The sequence below is a fragment of the Petromyzon marinus genome, chromosome 55, assembly GCF_048934315.1.
Source record: "Petromyzon marinus isolate PM22_M1 ecotype Great Lakes invasive population chromosome 55, UKy_Petmar_22M1.pri1.0, whole genome shotgun sequence".
Lineage (NCBI taxonomy): Eukaryota > Metazoa > Chordata > Hyperoartia > Petromyzontiformes > Petromyzontidae > Petromyzon > Petromyzon marinus.
The window spans coordinates 12,763,695-12,781,223 of record NC_133721.1 but is presented as its reverse complement, the minus strand read 5'-3'; the positions used below and the strand labels follow the sequence as shown (position 1 = coordinate 12,781,223).

General features: G+C 48.3%; 1 protein-coding gene across 1 annotated transcript; it reads left to right on the top strand.

The window, feature by feature from the left end:
* The first annotated feature begins 147 nt into the window (after positions 1–147).
* HAUS8 (HAUS augmin like complex subunit 8) lies at positions 148–16,970 on the top strand. The gene is made up of 13 exons (XM_076052371.1): positions 148–185; positions 5,500–5,555; positions 6,401–6,454; positions 7,303–7,333; positions 7,793–7,836; positions 8,306–8,379; positions 8,692–8,845; positions 9,394–9,537; positions 10,286–10,461; positions 11,780–11,938; positions 12,844–12,991; positions 13,496–13,646; positions 14,282–16,970. Exons 2-13 carry the CDS (start codon positions 5,507–5,509, stop codon positions 14,400–14,402), a joined length of 1,305 nt encoding a protein of 434 aa, XP_075908486.1. The 5' UTR covers positions 148–185; positions 5,500–5,506; the 3' UTR covers positions 14,403–16,970.
* The last annotated feature ends 559 nt before the right edge of the window (positions 16,971–17,529 follow it).

Genomic DNA, 17,529 nt, shown 5'->3' with positions numbered 1-17,529 from the left:
CGGCCAATCGCGCGCCGCCTTTCCGGAGTTGCCGCTCCCAACCCACACGGCCCGCGCGGCGTTTTTGTACGCGGGCGATGGTGGCGTAGAAGGCGAGAGAGAGACGAGGTGAGGAGATAGACGAGGAGAGAGAGACGAGGAGAGAGAGACGAGGTGAGGAGAGAAGAGGTGAGGAGAGAGAAGAGGTGAGGAGAGAGACGAGAAGGGGATAGAAGATAGGGGAGAGGTGGGACGAGGTGAGGAGGGGAGAGAAGAGGTGAGACGATGAGAATAAAGAGTGCGGAGTACGCGCGATAGTTTGGAGAAGGGAGAGTGCTGGGGATAGAAGAGGAGAGAGGGAATCGGGCCGGGTTCGTGACCTAGGGCACTGGACGAGGTGGTGAGTCCTGGTGGAGTGCGCGGTTTATGCCCGCACACGTGCAACCCCCTTGTTCAATCCACTGCTAGATGAGGGGGATTATCGGCCACAACTCTGACTCGCCAGGAGGCAGTGCATCAAGTGGCCTCGTCGTCGCCATCCGTCTCCATTTGTATGGGGATAGAGTGTTGCCCCCTCGCGCGCGCGTGGGTTCCGTTTCCTCCCACTTGTATAATAAGCACTCATAATTACGTGACTTAACACGTCTTACAATTATATATAACCCAACGTATCGGTGTGGCTTTGCTGGATAAATACGTTAACAATAAATTATTTTTTTAACCTTGCTTCACGCGTGCCGAGTGTGGTCATGGCTGATGATGACGACGATGATGGAAGCGATGAAGATTGGCGTAGTGATGACAGCGACATTGGTGATGGCCAAGAGCGGGCAAAGTTGTGTGTGGAGGCAATAGAGGGTACGTCAACATCCATTGTACTGTACTATGCTCCCACGTCTACGCTTCCCGTGGTCCACACAACCCGGACTGGCCGTTGTGGTGATGTAAATTATCAAATATACCCAGCGACAAGCATTTCGAGGGGTTTGGGGAGCGGGGGTCTGATCCAGCAATGGATTGAAAACACGGGCTACACATTACATTAGGCCCTCGGTTAACAGTGACACCGGTTCACGGTTTTTCGTGTAACGTTTCGCCTACCATAGCGACCCCATGGTTTTGACTTAACATTGTGATGTCACGGTACCGTGTTTACGTTTTGCACGTGGTCCGCCAATTTCGGCCAATCCGAGCGCTCATAAGTTGGGGCTGAGCTGTGCCCTCAGCCAATCGGCGACGCCCATTTATGAGCGGTTCGACTGGCTTTGTTTACATGAGTTTCTGTTTTCGGCAGTGGGAAAACAGCTATAGTGCAGGCTCAGTGATTTTTTTTGCTTATTTTTCAACTTTTTAGATAAGTCGATTAACAGTTTAACACGTAGGCTTTCGCGACCAATATTATTCATAATAAAGGTTTTTGGGTTAGATCGCGTTTATTTATAAATGTGTCGTAACCCTCCACCACCCGACACGGCCAATCAGCAAAGATAAGTGTCACGTTGACAAAAGACAAATAATTCACTACTTCAGCCCACCGGTGTGTTGAAGAGTTAATCCACATTTACAGTTTGAGTACGACGTTTCGCTGGTAAATACTTCCAGCATCATCGGGCAATTCGCCAGAATGGTAAAGCCCTCGCTTGCTCCCGGTTTTATATAGAGCAGAAGAGTGACGTCATCACTTAACTCATCAGGTGCAGTGATTAGAGGCGGAGGGGGGGGGGGTAATGTAATTATATAATCGATTAGTAATCAGTCATTGGTTATGATTAGTAATGAGTTGTAGATTAGTAATTCTTTAAATCAAAATGTAATGTGTATTATTTAATAATACGCTTCCAGGCCGCACTGAGCCGGTAGCTGTCAGAGCGATTAAAGTTATTCTTGTTCCTCTCAATTTCAATGGATTCTCTAATTAGTCTTTGCCAGTAATAATTAGTTTTACACACCACTGCAACATTGTCAAAATCAATTGAGTGTCCTTGTTGACAAGCATGTTCTGCCACTGCCGACAGTTGTGTTTGAGATAATTTAATATTTCTCTGATGTTCTTTTAGTCTTACGCTGATGTTACGTCCCGTCTGCCCAATGTAGCAGCTGCCACATGAACAATTAATCCGATATACACCTTCTGTTGATAGTTTAGGTAATGCGTCTTTAGTGCAAGATACTAGTTTTTGAATTTTGTGTACTGTACCAAATCTTACTGTAATGTTTTGCTTTTGCAAAACGCGGGCTAATTTGTCAGTTACTCCTGAGATATATGGAATTTTTATTGTTTTAACAATCTGGTCGCTTTCAGTAGTATTGCTTTGCGATCGTGATTTGGCATTCAGTGCTCTGTTAATTTGAGCATTATTGTAGCCATTCTGTCGTAGTGCGTCTTTAACGTGTTTAATCTCTCTCACTAGACTCTCACCATCTGACACTGTTTTCGCCCGATGCACGAGCGTCTTAATAAGAGAGGATTTTTGAGCTGGATGATGATATGATTCTGCATTCAGATAGGCATCAGTGTGCGTTTGCTTTCTGTAAACGCTGTGTGTTATTTTACCGTTTAGGCCATGTCCAAGCAAAATATCTAGGAATGGGAGTGTATTATTCACCTCCATTTCCATGGTGAACTGGATGGCCGGGTTTTGTGCATTGAGATGATTTAGAAAATCATTAAGTGTATCTTTACCATGTGGCCAGACAACCAAAGTGTCATCCACATACCTAAACCAAAAGGATGGTTTTAATGTGCTCGAGGCAAGTGCTCTTATTTCAAAGTTTTCCATGTACAAATTTGCTATAGCAGGGGATAAAGGAGAACCCATTGCTGCTCCTTCCTTTTGTTTAAAGAAATCCCCTCTCCATAAGAAGTAAGTGTTATTTAAGCAATGGCCAGCAAGTTTCGGAGTGAATTATCTTACATTTCGAAATCGCTAAAGCAGTTACACTTAGATATAAGCAATAGTGTATCTATGCATTATTGGAATATAATCGATAACATAACACAACAATCGGCTGATAATGTGTTTAAACTAACAAAAACTAACCAAATTAATAAATTTTCTAGACTACATAATAAACAAATCCCTACTGAAAACCAAAAACGTAAAAACAAAACTGTACTGAACTTGACCAACACTGTATTAACCGGTGACATGGTCTCTATCCTTTCTAAAGGCCTTAACTTTGCCGTTACCCCACGCACAATTCCAGTGGATGAGATAATTGCCGAGGTAGAATCAGCAGTTAGACTCCTTCCACATAATGAGGCAGAGATGACTAGACATGAGGTTGCTAAAATAATTGAGAATAGCAAAGTTCCAAAAGTAAATATTAGCTCTAACGAGGCAAAAGCCTTAAGAGAGCTGCGTGTAAATAAGGATATCCAAATCCTAGCAGCTGATAAAGGCCGCACTACTGTACTGATGTCACGAGCCGATTATGATAATAAAATTAGAAATTTACTAGAGGAAAGTACCTACATTAAAATTAAACGAGATCCAACTAATACTTTAGAACGTAAGACCACTGCAATAATTGCAAATTCATTAATCCCTAAAAATGAGCAATACCTAATTAAGCCAAGGGCCTCAAAACCACCTAGACTCTATGGGCTACCAAAGATTCATAAAATCGGCATCCCATTACGACCCATAGTCAGTACAATTGGCTCTGCCACATATCAATTAGCAAAATATATAACCAAACAAATACAGCCCTACATCGGTAAGACATCTTCATTCATAAAAAATTCAGAACATCTTGTGAATGTGATTAAAGATATTAAACTTACTCCTGATGATATTCTGGTAAGCTTTGATGTGATTTCTCTATTCACTAAGGTTCCAGTGGACGAATCGCTTAAATTACTTGATACACTAGTAAAGAATACCGGTTTACAAAAAGATATTCCGAAACTTGCTGGCCATTGCTTAAATAACACTTACTTCTTATGGAGAGGGGATTTCTTTAAACAAAAGGAAGGAGCAGCAATGGGTTCTCCTTTATCCCCTGCTATAGCAAATTTGTACATGGAAAACTTTGAAATAAGAGCACTTGCCTCGAGCACATTAAAACCATCCTTTTGGTTTAGGTATGTGGATGACACTTTGGTTGTCTGGCCACATGGTAAAGATACACTTAATGATTTTCTAAATCATCTCAATGCACAAAACCCGGCCATCCAGTTCACCATGGAAATGGAGGTGAATAATACACTCCCATTCCTAGATATTTTGCTTGGACATGGCCTAAACGGTAAAATAACACACAGCGTTTACAGAAAGCAAACGCACACTGATGCCTATCTGAATGCAGAATCACATCATCATCCAGCTCAAAAATCCTCTCTTATTAAGACGCTCGTGCATCGGGCGAAAACAGTGTCAGATGGTGAGAGTCTAGTGAGAGAGATTAAACACGTTAAAGACGCACTACGACAGAATGGCTACAATAATGCTCAAATTAACAGAGCACTGAATGCCAAATCACGATCGCAAAGCAATACTACTGAAAGCGACCAGATTGTTAAAACAATAAAAATTCCATATATCTCAGGAGTAACTGACAAATTAGCCCGCGTTTTGCAAAAGCAAAACATTACAGTAAGATTTGGTACAGTACACAAAATTCAAAAACTAGTATCTTGCACTAAAGACGCATTACCTAAACTATCAACAGAAGGTGTATATCGGATTAATTGTTCATGTGGCAGCTGCTACATTGGGCAGACGGGACGTAACATCAGCGTAAGACTAAAAGAACATCAGAGAAATATTAAATTATCTCAAACACAACTGTCGGCAGTGGCAGAACATGCTTGTCAACAAGGACACTCAATTGATTTTGACAATGTTGCAGTGGTGTGTAAAACTAATTATTACTGGCAAAGACTAATTAGAGAATCCATTGAAATTGAGAGGAACAAGAATAACTTTAATCGCTCTGACAGCTACCGGCTCAGTGCGGCCTGGAAGCGTATTATTAAATAATACACATTACATTTTGATTTAAAGAATTACTAATCTACAACTCATTACTAATCATAACCAATGACTGATTACTAATCGATTATATAATTACATTACCCCCCCCCCCTCCGCCTCTAATCACTGCACCTGATGAGTTAAGTGATGACGTCACTCTTCTGCTCTATATAAAACCGGGAGCAAGCGAGGGCTTTACCATTCTGGCGAATTGCCCGATGATGCTGGAAGTATTTACCAGCGAAACGTCGTACTCAAACTGTAAATGTGGATTAACTCTTCAACACACCGGTGGGCTGAAGTAGTGAATTATTTGTCTTTTGTCAACGTGACACTTATCTTTGCTGATTGGCCGTGTCGGGTGGTGGAGGGTTACGACACATTTATAAATAAACGCGATCTAACCCAAAAACCTTTATTATGAAGTCGATTAACAGTTATTTCCGTGAACGGTAGTTTTCGTGTAACGGATTAAAAACGTTAACCGAGTGACGTCTATTTTCTGAGCTAATTGACTGCGTGTCACCCACCCACCTTGCAGTTACCAAATGGCCCAAAGGAGAAGCGTCATGCCCGTCTCCAACCCATCGGCGGAAGGTAAACGAATCGCCATGCACAGTCGCACGTTTTTAATTCCCAGAAACGAGTCGAGCGGCTCTGACCAAATCCGAATCGGCCTCTTGACTCATGGCCGCCAGTGGTAGTGCGTTTTTAGCCATTAGTCAAAGAGGCCTGTGCTTCATTCATCGGGCCACCCTGGTTACGACTGCAGGTTATCAGTGGCCGTGTAATATCGCTTGCCGTCTGCTTCGCACTGGACGTCCACAATCTGTTGACGTCGAAAGGAGAATTCTATCGTATACGCTGGTGCCGTGGTCCAAATTGGCCAAATTTGAAAAAATGTATACTGCACAAAGCTAACATCGCCCCTTACTGTGAAACTCCCCGCAGACTGTTAAACAGAGCGCATTCGTGACAACCTTGAGCTATAAACAAGGCGCGGGATACCAAACCAAATCGATTATTATCAAATTATCCTAAATGTGCCCGATCAAGGTCTAGGTTGCTTTTTTTTGTCTTTTCACCAATTTAATCCAAATAAAGCGGTTGCTGCACTGAAAAACTACAAAACTGGGACTGCCCGACAACATGCTGCATCTGCTCGCATGTCAGCATTGCTTTGTTACACTGTTTCAGTTTTGCAGTGTAATTTGCCTTTTTTATTTTCCTCCAATGAAAAGTTTCAGGGGTGCTCCCCCCCCCCCCTTGTAAGCAGGACGCGGTCCCGCTTACAAGGGGTGAGGATGCACACTGCATCCTCACCCCTTGTAAGCACTGCGTGCTTTTTGCTCCCTTTGCAGTAAGCCGCGTGTGAAGTCGCTGGACTGTCGCGTGGCGATGGTGCGCGTCAGACTTTTTATTTTATCCCACCCCCCACCTAGACTCGAGTAAAAGTGACAACTCAAGTGGAGCAACCTCATCGGAGTCCAGCACAGGTACACAAGCACGAGGGTCCCTGCTACATGGGGATTTTCGGCCGATTCCTTGGTAATCGAGAGGTTTTTCCCGCTTGCTCTTCTTCCAGTTGAACAAATATTTTACGGGATCCAAATCGTCACCCTGGATCACGATCACAGGCATGCGCCACTTTGTCTGGCTGAAAGGTTATGTTTCAATCCACTGCTGGATGAAGGCCTCCCCAAGCCATCGCCATCTCTCACGATCCTACGATGTAACAATTCATCTGGTTGCCTGTACACGAGATAATGTTTTTGCTCCACGTCCGCGGCGACCGTATTCTTGGGTGCGTTTCCTCCTTGGCTGCCACTCCGTTGTTAGTTTCTCTCGCTAGCCATCTGCTAAATTCTGAATCAATAACTGAACGGCGGGTGTATACGGTAACCTTGTGTATATCCTTCTGTCTCATTGTCTTCACATTTCAATTATCCTGGGGCATCTTGAATTGTGGCTTTCACACTGGGTGATGTGATTTTTGAAAGTCATGATGCTCGGCTAGATTTGTACTGTCTGATGAGTTTCTCGTCATTTAGGGAACGTGTTAGAATGGTCGGGTGTTTGTAATGAATTGCTTTTCTCGGAAAGCGCTGCATTGCCTCGCATCGTGAGTGCCCTTAAATGCATTTTCTGGGAAAGAGCCAAATCCCAGTTTGATCCATCATGCCACGAGGCACACACTGCCTGCTTGCCTCTTTGCAGTGGTTTAATTTAAATCGCATCCCCCTGGTCCGGTGCTTCAGTATCTGACCGAGAGGCAGATCATCTTTAAACGTGAAACTGTGTTTTTATGACTGAAAAAAAAAACCTTGTTTGTTATGATGTGCAGGTCTGCAGAAATCTGACTCTTCGAACACAAAGTAAGCAATTCTGCTTATTGGGCAGAAATATAGATTATTCACACACTATAGCACGGGAACATGACATTAACAATACATCTCATTGAACAATGCATGACTTAGGACCGGGTTCTGCAGCTATATATTTGTACTGGCTAGTCGACGTGATGCAGGGCGTGTGGGAAAGTGCTGCCCCCTACTGTGTCAAGCAGAGGTCACCCGAAGGTATCTTGGAGGTAGCTTTGTGATATCCGCTTACATTGGCTCTTTTAACCCGTAGCTTTGGACTGCTCTGCAAAAGTTCCGACTGGCTACGCCGTCTCTTGACATGACGACTCTTGATTGCCTTGCTGTGATCGAAGCGTCGTGCTTGTCAAGCGAAAATGCCGGGGTGCCTCCGGCTCTTTGCCACGAGTATTCATTCGTCCAGCGGACGCCCTAACGTGTATTAAGCGTCAATTTGTTTTGCTCATTTTTTAGAGTCACGAACAAAAAGAGAACTTCCTCGATGCCCAGCATGCCTTGTAAGTAGCACCACACCGTCTCTGAGCCTTTCGCGTTGCTCCGTGACTTCTAGTGAAGGTTCTGGGTCTACACGCACATTGATACCCATGACCAAATCACCCAGAATGCGCCCAATCTTGGAAGCTAAGCGGGGATGACCCATGACAGTGCTCGGATTGTGTCCGCCATGCACAAACAGATTATCATAGGTGGCTACAGGGCTACATCGTGGGGGGCAGAGGGCACTGCATCAAAATCCACTGTTGCACTCTACTTATATGCTCCCCCATCTGTGTTCCCCGTATTCTCAAACCCTTGCTGACCAGCGTGGCCAAGTATGGTCAAATGACCCCCACAACCCACATGGTGTGCGGACGCCCTCGTCCAGCAATGGATTGATATATGGGCCGTACACGTGCACACGTTCACAAAAGCAGAATTGCTTGTCTGCGTTGGTTCTCATCGTGATTTCTTATTCTTGTCTCTTAGCACAAGGCAGGAGTGTTCCTTCGCGATACAAGCAGTCTGCTGCAAATATAGCCGAGAGAGGCAACTTGGATAAAGTAAGTAATTGTTCAACACTATGCAAGTTAATTTTATGATTTTCAATGTAAGATTCAACTTCCAAAATCACTTCACGTGAGACATGTTTTATCCGCATGCAAGGAAACATGCTCTCCAACGTGTCCTGTTGCAGATAAATATTTGTCACAAAGACACGTTCCATCAGAAAATACTAAAATAATTTGCTGTTTAATATAAAGTCCTACATTTTTAAGTCCTCAAACGAGATGCACATTCCCCAGAGCTGTGTCTTATGTGTGTGTGCTTTGTGTCGATTCGTCCTGTGACGCACGATGGCTGCGTGCATGCAGGCGTTGCTGGCCAACAAGTCGCTTGCCAAGCATGGCTCTGCAGGCCGGGGCTCCAACCCCAGGCCTAGTTTGGCTGTAAGGGCCAAGCCTGGGCCGCCCATGGGATCCGCCGTAAAGCAGGGCTCCCCTGCGCACAGCAAGAGATCCGTTCCTGGTAACGATCGCTAGGCAGATTAATTATTTAAAATACATATGTATGTTGCACTTTCACACCGTACATAGCCGACCGCTCAAATGAAGGTAACAGCCGATAGATTGCAAAGGACGGGCAATAGTGCAGAAAGTTGATGGTGTCAATGTTACGACCATTGTGGTATCGGATAAGATGGACGGTTCACAACCTTATGTGTTATGGCGGCCCCCCAATATAGAGCACTGGCCCCACACTCCCCCAGGAAGTTGCTCAGGCCACTACGCTAGAGATCACGTCCCTACCTTGAGTTACCATGGTGGTAGTACAGCATGTTTCACGTTGTGCATCTTTTGTGTTAGTAAGGCATGTGTTCCGCGTTGTGTATTATTGTGTTTTCTGTCAGTACGGCATATTTCTCCGCATTTCTGATTAGTTTATCGGGCCACTCCAAAAACCTTCGTGGGCCACATCTGATCCTACGTGCGCCGCCAGTGGAATATCTCGGCTGTAGAGATGGGGCACTTCCCTTAGTCTTGTGTTTCGTTTTCCCGGTGGGGTTGCGCGGCCAGGTTCGGCGGTGCAGAATCAAGTTTGCAGGAGGCTCGCAATGGCCGAGACCCTCCCGGAGTGCGCCCATTCGCAGCTGCAGTCCACGCTGGCGATGGAGCCCGATATGTCGCTCCTGCCGTCCTGGGATGTGTCGGTGCTGCCCGGTGAGATCTCGCGTCAGTGCCTCCATCGCTATCACCGGCACCACCACCTACACCATAACTGCAATCATCACCTCCCACAACCACCTACAACCGTCATTACCGCCACCGAACATAGGCAGGGAGTTGACAGTACAGATGGCTGGGAGAAGGAAGTTTACGTGTGTAGCAGAGGGGGGGGAATGAGTGATGTCCCACTTCGGCTGCATCACCATTACGATGCAAATCAGCCAGTTGATATTTCATGATTCGTGTTTCCAGATGTGGCTAAGTGGATCAGGGCTCGGAGGACTGAGCCCGCACCACCTGAGATCCAGAATTCGAATTCGGGTTCAGCCACACGCGATTAAAAAACGGCTTCTCACGTGTATAGTGTGGGTGGTCTCATCACCAATGATCGCACAAAAACATGGCACGTAAGATGTTTTTTTATTAATTTGTGTAGTTTCCAGCTCTGAGAATAATTAACTTTTGTTTCACCGTCATGCCACAAACTTTTCTCTGTAACAGGGCAGGTGGGAAAGATCTGTCCCCCTACGGTGTGAACCAGAGGTCACTTGAAGAATGGATGTCAGAGGTAGCTCTTTGACATCTGTCACGAAGGATTGTGCACTGCCTTGCGAGAGATCCCAATGGATTATTCAACTCTCGTCGTGACGCTGATGGGGCAATCGTGATAAAATCGGGGGCTGGGGGGGGGAAGGAGCTGTCAAATTTACGACTAATCTGCACGTCGGCCATTCATTGGCAGCTTTGGACGAGCCCAAGCGGAAGGGGAGCCAGGTGATGGCGCGTAGCGGCCGTCGGAATACAGACGCCGGTATCCTGTCATGCCAGCCGCCTCAGCCGCAGAAGCGCACGTGGATGGACGATGACTTGAGCCTGCTCCACACGGACTACCTAATGGCTCTGTACACATACTTGCAGGTACGGTCCTGCATTGTAACCGCATTTTATCTTCCCTCCGTGTGTGAGGGTATATGTGCATTTTTATCATATTAAACGGTCCCCTTCCTTAAACTCCTTCCATTCCTCTCTTAAAGCTCACCTCTTCTCCATTTCCCATTCTCTTCCCTCCCCCCAACCCTATATTTATTCCCTCCCCTGCCCTAACCCCTACTCAACCCTCTATCGTGGACACCCATTCCTCATCCCTTTTCTCATTGTTAGGACCGTTTTTTTAAAGTATGTTGAGAATTATAATTATTATTACTACGCTTGTGTACCCAGGAAGGTCTCAGAGTCTCAAGACTTTCAAGAGGGTCCTGCCATGTGTTTGCAGTAGGGGTCGATACTGCCACTATGTGTGATCCAAATTGAGTAATTTACAGGTAATTTCTCCGGCATTGGATATTTTTGGCTAAATTACTAGCTACATTGTGTTTTTTTTAGCTTAATGGGAGTAAACCCATACTCCCACACAGAAAGGTTACAGAGTTGGAAGACAAACCCAGGCCCCTTCTGGCCGTATATGTGCACATACCCAGGCCTCTTGTCAATCCATTGCTCGATGATGGCCTCCCCATGCCACACGGGTTCGTGGGGGTGGGGTGGGGGGGTTGTTTGACCACACTTCGCCGCGCTGGTTCGCTGCTGCTTGATGAAGGCGTCGAGCGCAAGGATACAGTACAATGATTACGTTTGCCCGCTCTGCTCCCGCAACTTGTATCATCGGTCACTTACCCCCAACCACTATCCAGGCTCAACTACTGCTTGGCTTGTGAGACCTGACGAGACCCAGGTGCATTCCGGGTGATTTGGTCACGGGCTGTTTAGCTGTGTGGTTTGTTTAGACCCTTGGCACAGGTCTTCATTGAACACAGACTTGGCATTTATGGTTTTAAATCAAATCAATCATTCACTCAGTTTGTACTCTGTGTCTTAAGCACAGATCAAAGTTAAAGGGTGTGGAATGCGGAGGCAAATTTCATGGGTCGTATCAGCAAGACGGGGCTTGAACCATCCACGTGCTACTCATGTCTTCAACCGGGCCCACAACTTCATCGTCACCTTCAACCGCTTTGTCCACATCTGAGCGAGTAGTTGCACAATGAGGTGTGGCAAAAGTATCTGGCCATGCCTCTTACAGCAGCATAGCTCCGCCCCTTTCTGGCTGGCTCAACCCACCCCGCCCCACATCGGGAATGTAACGACCAATCGCATTTTGCGTTACGCGATGAAACGCGCCGCTAATGAACCGCTGGGCGGACGTTGCACGCTGCCGGCTGGCCCTGTGCGCGGCCAGGCCGACGACGAGGCGCGTCACGTGGAGGAGGAGGCATGCGAGAGCCAGCGCGGCCGCTTCAAGAGGAAGGAGCGGCTGGCGCGGAAGCTGCAGGGAAAGCTGGAGCCAAGTGAGAGGCTTGAGCACGCCGTGACCCTCGACAAGCAGCTCGCCCAACAAGTGCGTGTGGTTTTCACACCTGATGATGATTGCTTGTGTTGCAGTCGAAACGTGAGAATTTTATTGTTTTATATTTTTATTATTTTATTGTTTGCCTTCTACGTGACTTTACCGAAAGAACCAAGAATAAGTGCGTGTGTGTGTGTGTGTGGACGTTCTGCTGCTGCCCCCCGTGATCCCCACCCCCGCTGTGCTGCCCTCCGCCCCACCTCTGATGGTGACCCCCATGATGCCCCGGCCACCCCAGTGCTGCCCAATGACTATGTTGTCACGTGTCTTGTTGTGTTGTGATAATGTGTTATGTGCAGGGGAGCGGTCGTGTAGTGGTTAGGGTGTTGCGCTACACACCTGGTGACCCGAGTTGAATTCCCGCCCACGGTCAACATTGGTGACGATTTATCTGAACCGCTCCTGGGCCTCCCCCCTAGGTCGACTCCGCCTTAAACCTGAGTACAGTACCTGTTGGGGTGTGTAAACATCGGCACTGGAAGATAAAGGTGCGTGGTGTTACCCAACCATCCCCTTGTGCTCGCTAACAGCACTTGGCCCAACAACCTGTTAAGGCTACAGGAGGGGATATTTGTCTTTGTACGTGTGGTGTTTGTGTGCTGGCGTTATGTGTTAAGCTTAAGGGTATTGTAGAGAGCCAAAGTTATAAACACGAAACGGTGCTAAATAGATGGAGCCCTTTCGGCCAACGCGATGGTGTCACACGACATCGTGATGATGTCCGGTGACGTCATTGACGTCGTTCAAGGCGCGACGTCGTTCAAGGCGCGACGTCGCCTCGCCGTGACATCAGCGCAAATTTAACACAACGACGCGTGTTGGAATGCTCTCCACGATTCATGATTTTTTCTTCCTTATAATGTGGTTTAAAGTAAAAAAAAAACATTTTCCCCCAGACGCAGGCGCTGTCTCCACTGCTGGAGGTGCTGCCGGGCAGATTCCAAGAGACGTACGGGGCGTTTGGCGAGGCGCTGGAGGCCACGAGACACAGCCTGCCTCTGCACAACATCCACGTGCCCGACCAGGACACGCAGGCTCTATCAGGCGAGCCAAGGCCACGTGACGCGCCCTGACAAAGTGGAGCGGCTGACAGAAACTCGCCAGTCACCTCTATTCATTCAAAGGCCCTGGCGGCAGGCGCTGTGCATTTTCGTGATGACAAAATCACCCGTAGTGTGCCCGAACTCGTCAGATCTCGGAAGCTAAGCAGGCTTGAGCCTGGATAGTGCTCAGATGGGTGACCACGCATACAACAGGTGTTATAGGCTGCTGTGTGGCTGTGTGGTGGGCAGGAGATGGCAGTGCAGCAGACTTTGTTGTTATACTCTATGCTGCAACGTTTATGCTCCCCCTCCCCTTCACCACCCTGAGCCGGCGTGGTGAAGTAAGGAGAAAATCCACGCGACCGACACGGTGTGTGGAGGCCCTCATCCAGCAGTGGATTGGAAAAAAGGCTCTAAATCATGTTTACGATTGCTATTATAATCCTATACCGCTGCTGCTGTGTGTGTGCGCGTGCGTGCCCGTGTGTCTTTGCCCATTCATTAGAGCGGCTGTGCGAGGTGTTGGCGGAGACCAACGCGCTCGCGGCCGACGCTTCGGGGTTTGTGCGCGATCGCCTGCCCGGCCTGACCGACACCGCCAGAGCCCTGGCCGACGTCAAGCACGGCACGCAGGCCTGCGTGGAGGAGGAGGAGTGGTGAGCGCGACATGGCTTGCGGGCGGGCGGTGTCCGGGCGGGCGGGCAGGAGCCGAGCTGGACGGTAGTGCGTTGTGATGGGTAGAGGAAGGGCAATGGGTTTGGGACGACAGTTTCCCCCCCCCCCCGGTGGTTTAGGAAAGGCTGCCCCGAATGAAGTTTTTACGAAAATCGGGATATTTTTTTTCTGGCCTCAACTCATAAGGGCAACGATGGGCTGGGCTACCTGAGCAGTGGGCATGGGGAGTACACAGGGCCCTACGGGCGGTGGGGATGATAAAAGCAAGAAAGAGCGAGGCCACTTGCTGGGCCAGGGCTAGCGGTTGAGTGGAGGTGGCTATGTACGAATTGACGAGGCTGACGGGGAGGAGGGGCTGCCCGCTCACGGCCATGTGTCCCGGTTGAGCCCTCTCAGAAATTCCGTTGCTTAACCTGCCCCCTCGGGTGCTCCTTCCTATTTCTCCCCGAGCCTCCTAGCATGCAACGATGGATCGATTGAGCAACAGCGATACGTAAAGCCCGCAACTCAAACGTCAAATCGATTAATCTCAGCATTGATTCGCGTACAGTTTACACGCATTAATATTCTGACGACGGAGCGCTCGCGGTCCCCTCCCTCGCCCTTCTTCCCCCAGCGTGGAGGAGGTGGTGCTGTCCCTCAACGCGCTCAAGCTCAAGGAGCTCTGCCTGCGGGTGCAGGAGGCCAACGAGGCGGAAGTGCTGCTCCTCCTCCACGACGGGACGCCGTCGACCTGACGCGTCTAAGGAGCCGGACCGGCCTCCCTAGCGAGCATTCGCCAGGGGGAGCCGTAGGGGCGCCAGCGAGAGAGGCGGGGGGGGTCTACCGCGATGTCGCGGGGGAAGAAATCGACAAAAAATCCGCTTGAATAAGCGTGGCCACCACGAAAAAACAGTCTAGTTCATGTGGAGTCTAAACACAATCACATTTCAAGATGCTTTCCATAAATGAAACGTAACATTAGCGTACAACGGGGAGCGGGTGGGGTGAGGGGAAACAAGTGAGAGCAAAATTGCGGTCCAGCTTGAGACGAAGCAACCGCAGACCAGCACCAGCAACGACCCCCAGAGATACCCGGGGCAGCGAGCCCGCCACGTCGCTCGCGACGACCGCCAGACTTCAACAAAACAATATTCGGTAGACTGATGTTTTTTTTGGGCAATGGCCCCTGCTTGAGAGCAGAAATGGAGGACACTTTGGCACGACCCTGACTTCGTCGCACTTTTCACAGTGAGTGTGCGAATGCTTCAGCTTTTCCAAGTTCACGTAACCAGTGCTCTTAGCGTTAGAGAAGCGCTCGTGTTTGTATGTGTATGTAACTTTGATGCTTTTTCCTAAGACTATTCTTGGCAGTTTAGCTCAGATAATAATGCCACGTGTTGTTGTTTGGACAGTGTAATCTGCAATAATTTGTAATTTATCAGTCGGCACTGACGGATGCCGAGCAACCAGTGTACAGGTTTCCCCCCAATGGTGCCGCTGGTGCCGCTTAAATGGCACCGCCTATAGCGGTGCTTTTCAGCCTCTTTAATTCAACGGCACTCCCTGTCGAGCTCGCCCGATCTTCGTGGCCACACCGGACCAAAACGCTCAACGTGGGCCCCGGGTAGGCGGGTGATGGGAATGCGTTTAAGCTGGCGAACTGCACCGCAACCCAGGAGAAGGGCAGGGGACGGTGAGAGCTGGTTGATCGGCCACTGAACGGCACGGAGAGTTTGTCCCGAGAGCGTGCGAATCGTGGGGTTCTGCAGTACCGCGGCACACCGGGGGTGGGGGAGGGGAGGCGGCTTTGCCACGCCACATCGATTTGCGAAGCGCTGTGCTTCGTACAGAGTTGTGGTGATGGCACGTAATGTGCAAGGCACGGTTTGGAGGCGGGTCGAGCCCAGTGGTCACAGTCACGTGTTGCTGCTTCGGGAGTCATTTTAGTGGCCGTTCATAAATGACGTAACTCACCTGGGGGGGGGGGGTTGAGAAATGTGACGTCACATCAAAATGCGCAATTTTAAATATAGACAACACGTTCTACTTTAATAAATGTTTTCTCCTACAACAGTGCAGCGCCACATGAAATACGCACTACAATGACAATAGTTTAAAGCGATCTGAAGCATGTTTTCTTTTTGAGGGGGGGGCAGAGCTTTGTGACGTCATATTTGAGGGGGGTCTGACTTTGTGACGCCGTGTGACGAGTGGGGGAGGGGGGTCAAAAATCGCGTGACGTCATTTATGGATGACCCCTTACGCGCGTATCACTGCAGATTGGAAGACGCTCCGGAGAGGCCAGAAACGCACCCAAGATGTTTCTCCCGATGTCAATAAATTTGGATAAATGTGGGCACTCGACACAGCTACCGGATTATAAAACGCACGCTGCAACTTTTGCTTTTAAAATACGGGGGGGAGGGCGGGGAAAATGGATGTTATGCTCGTACTCTTGATTTGAGCCTGCACCGTCCATTTCTGTCCCGAGCCTCATCGTGTACAAATGACGTGATGATCGGTTGTGTTTTCGGGCTGTTTTTCCCTCGGTAAGGGTCTGTGGCATGGAACATGAATGGGCGTATTCCAGCAGTGCAGTCGGGGGTACACGCGCACGTCCAATGAGCACGGTTGGCTGCGTACCTTGCGAAAGAGGGTCAGCATACCAAGAAGACTGCGGGTGAAGTTCTGTGGATTGGACACTGGGTGGAGCCTCGCTCCAGAGAAGTTCCCTTGCCACACGATGTATGTGCCAGCAGGAAGATTTCTGATGTAAAAAAGCGGAAATCTATGCAATTTAAAGTGTAGTTGACAAAATGCGTTAATTGACCAAATGTAAGTCTATTAAATAATTAAGATTTACTGTACTCGCGGCGCCGTTATTTTTGCGTAAAGGAAAAATAGTTGAGTGGTGGTGCAGTGGTTGGCGCACTATGCAAGTGAGCCCAGCAACTAGAGTTCAGTTCCAGACACGGGTAACAATCGGACCGTGAGCGATATCAAAACCGGCTTCTGGGCTCACAACCACCACCGATACGCAAGTGACCGGCGTGGTGAAGTATGGTCAAGCAACCCCGATGGTGACCAACGCGGTGATGGCGTTGTGGGGGGGGGGGGTCTAACATCCCCACTGTCATCTGTGGCCCTGATGTCGATTGATCGTGTCCCTTAATTACTTGTGCAGATTGGGAAAAAAACTTTTTATCGTATTGGTGTAAAAGCACTGACATTGATCGAAGTTTAACCTTCATTTACTTATTCATATTCTTGGTTCTTTCGGTAAAGTCACGTTGAAGGGAAACAATAAAATATATAAAACAAAATTATCACGACTTGTACTCTTTCCAGAAAAGTCGATGTGCTGTATCCGTGTGGTTATTAAACGCTTACCTGGTTACAGACACCAGAATAATGTACCCTGAACTCGCCTCCTAACCAACTTTTACACTGTCAAGCAATACAATTGCTGACTTGGATAATTATTATCAATAAAAAAATATTTAAAATCTTTAGCATAAACGTCACATTTTATGTTTTCATTTTGCACCTCTTTGTTGTGTGTGGATACAAAGACTTTGACAGACTGTTGGGGCAAGTGCTGTTAGCGAGTAGCAGCACCTATGAAGGCCGACACGGCACGCGAAGGGGTGAGTGGCCAGCACCACGCCTGGCCGCCTTTGTCTCTCCAGTGGCTATGTTTCCGCACCGGGGACTTGGTAGCGGTAAGCGCGCTACGCTACGAACCCAAGCGACTTGAGTTCGATTTCCGCTCATGGCTAACACCATTGACGATTATCTGAACCGGTCCTGAGCTTCCCCTAGGTCGACTGCGTACCTGGTGCGGTGCGTAAACATCGCCACTGGGTAAAGGCGGTGGGGCGT

Excerpts from the sequence above, each read along its gene's own strand:
- HAUS8 (XM_076052371.1), top strand. The coding sequence starts at position 5,507 with ATGGCCCAAAGGAGAAGCGTCATGCCCGTCTCCAACCCATCGGCGGAA. Across the intron at positions 6,455-7,302 it reads CTCATCGGAGTCCAGCACAG|GTCTGCAGAAATCTGACTCT; the intron begins GTACACAAGCAC and ends TATGATGTGCAG. Across the intron at positions 10,462-11,779 it reads CTCTGTACACATACTTGCAG|GCCGACGACGAGGCGCGTCA; the intron begins GTACGGTCCTGC and ends GTGCGCGGCCAG.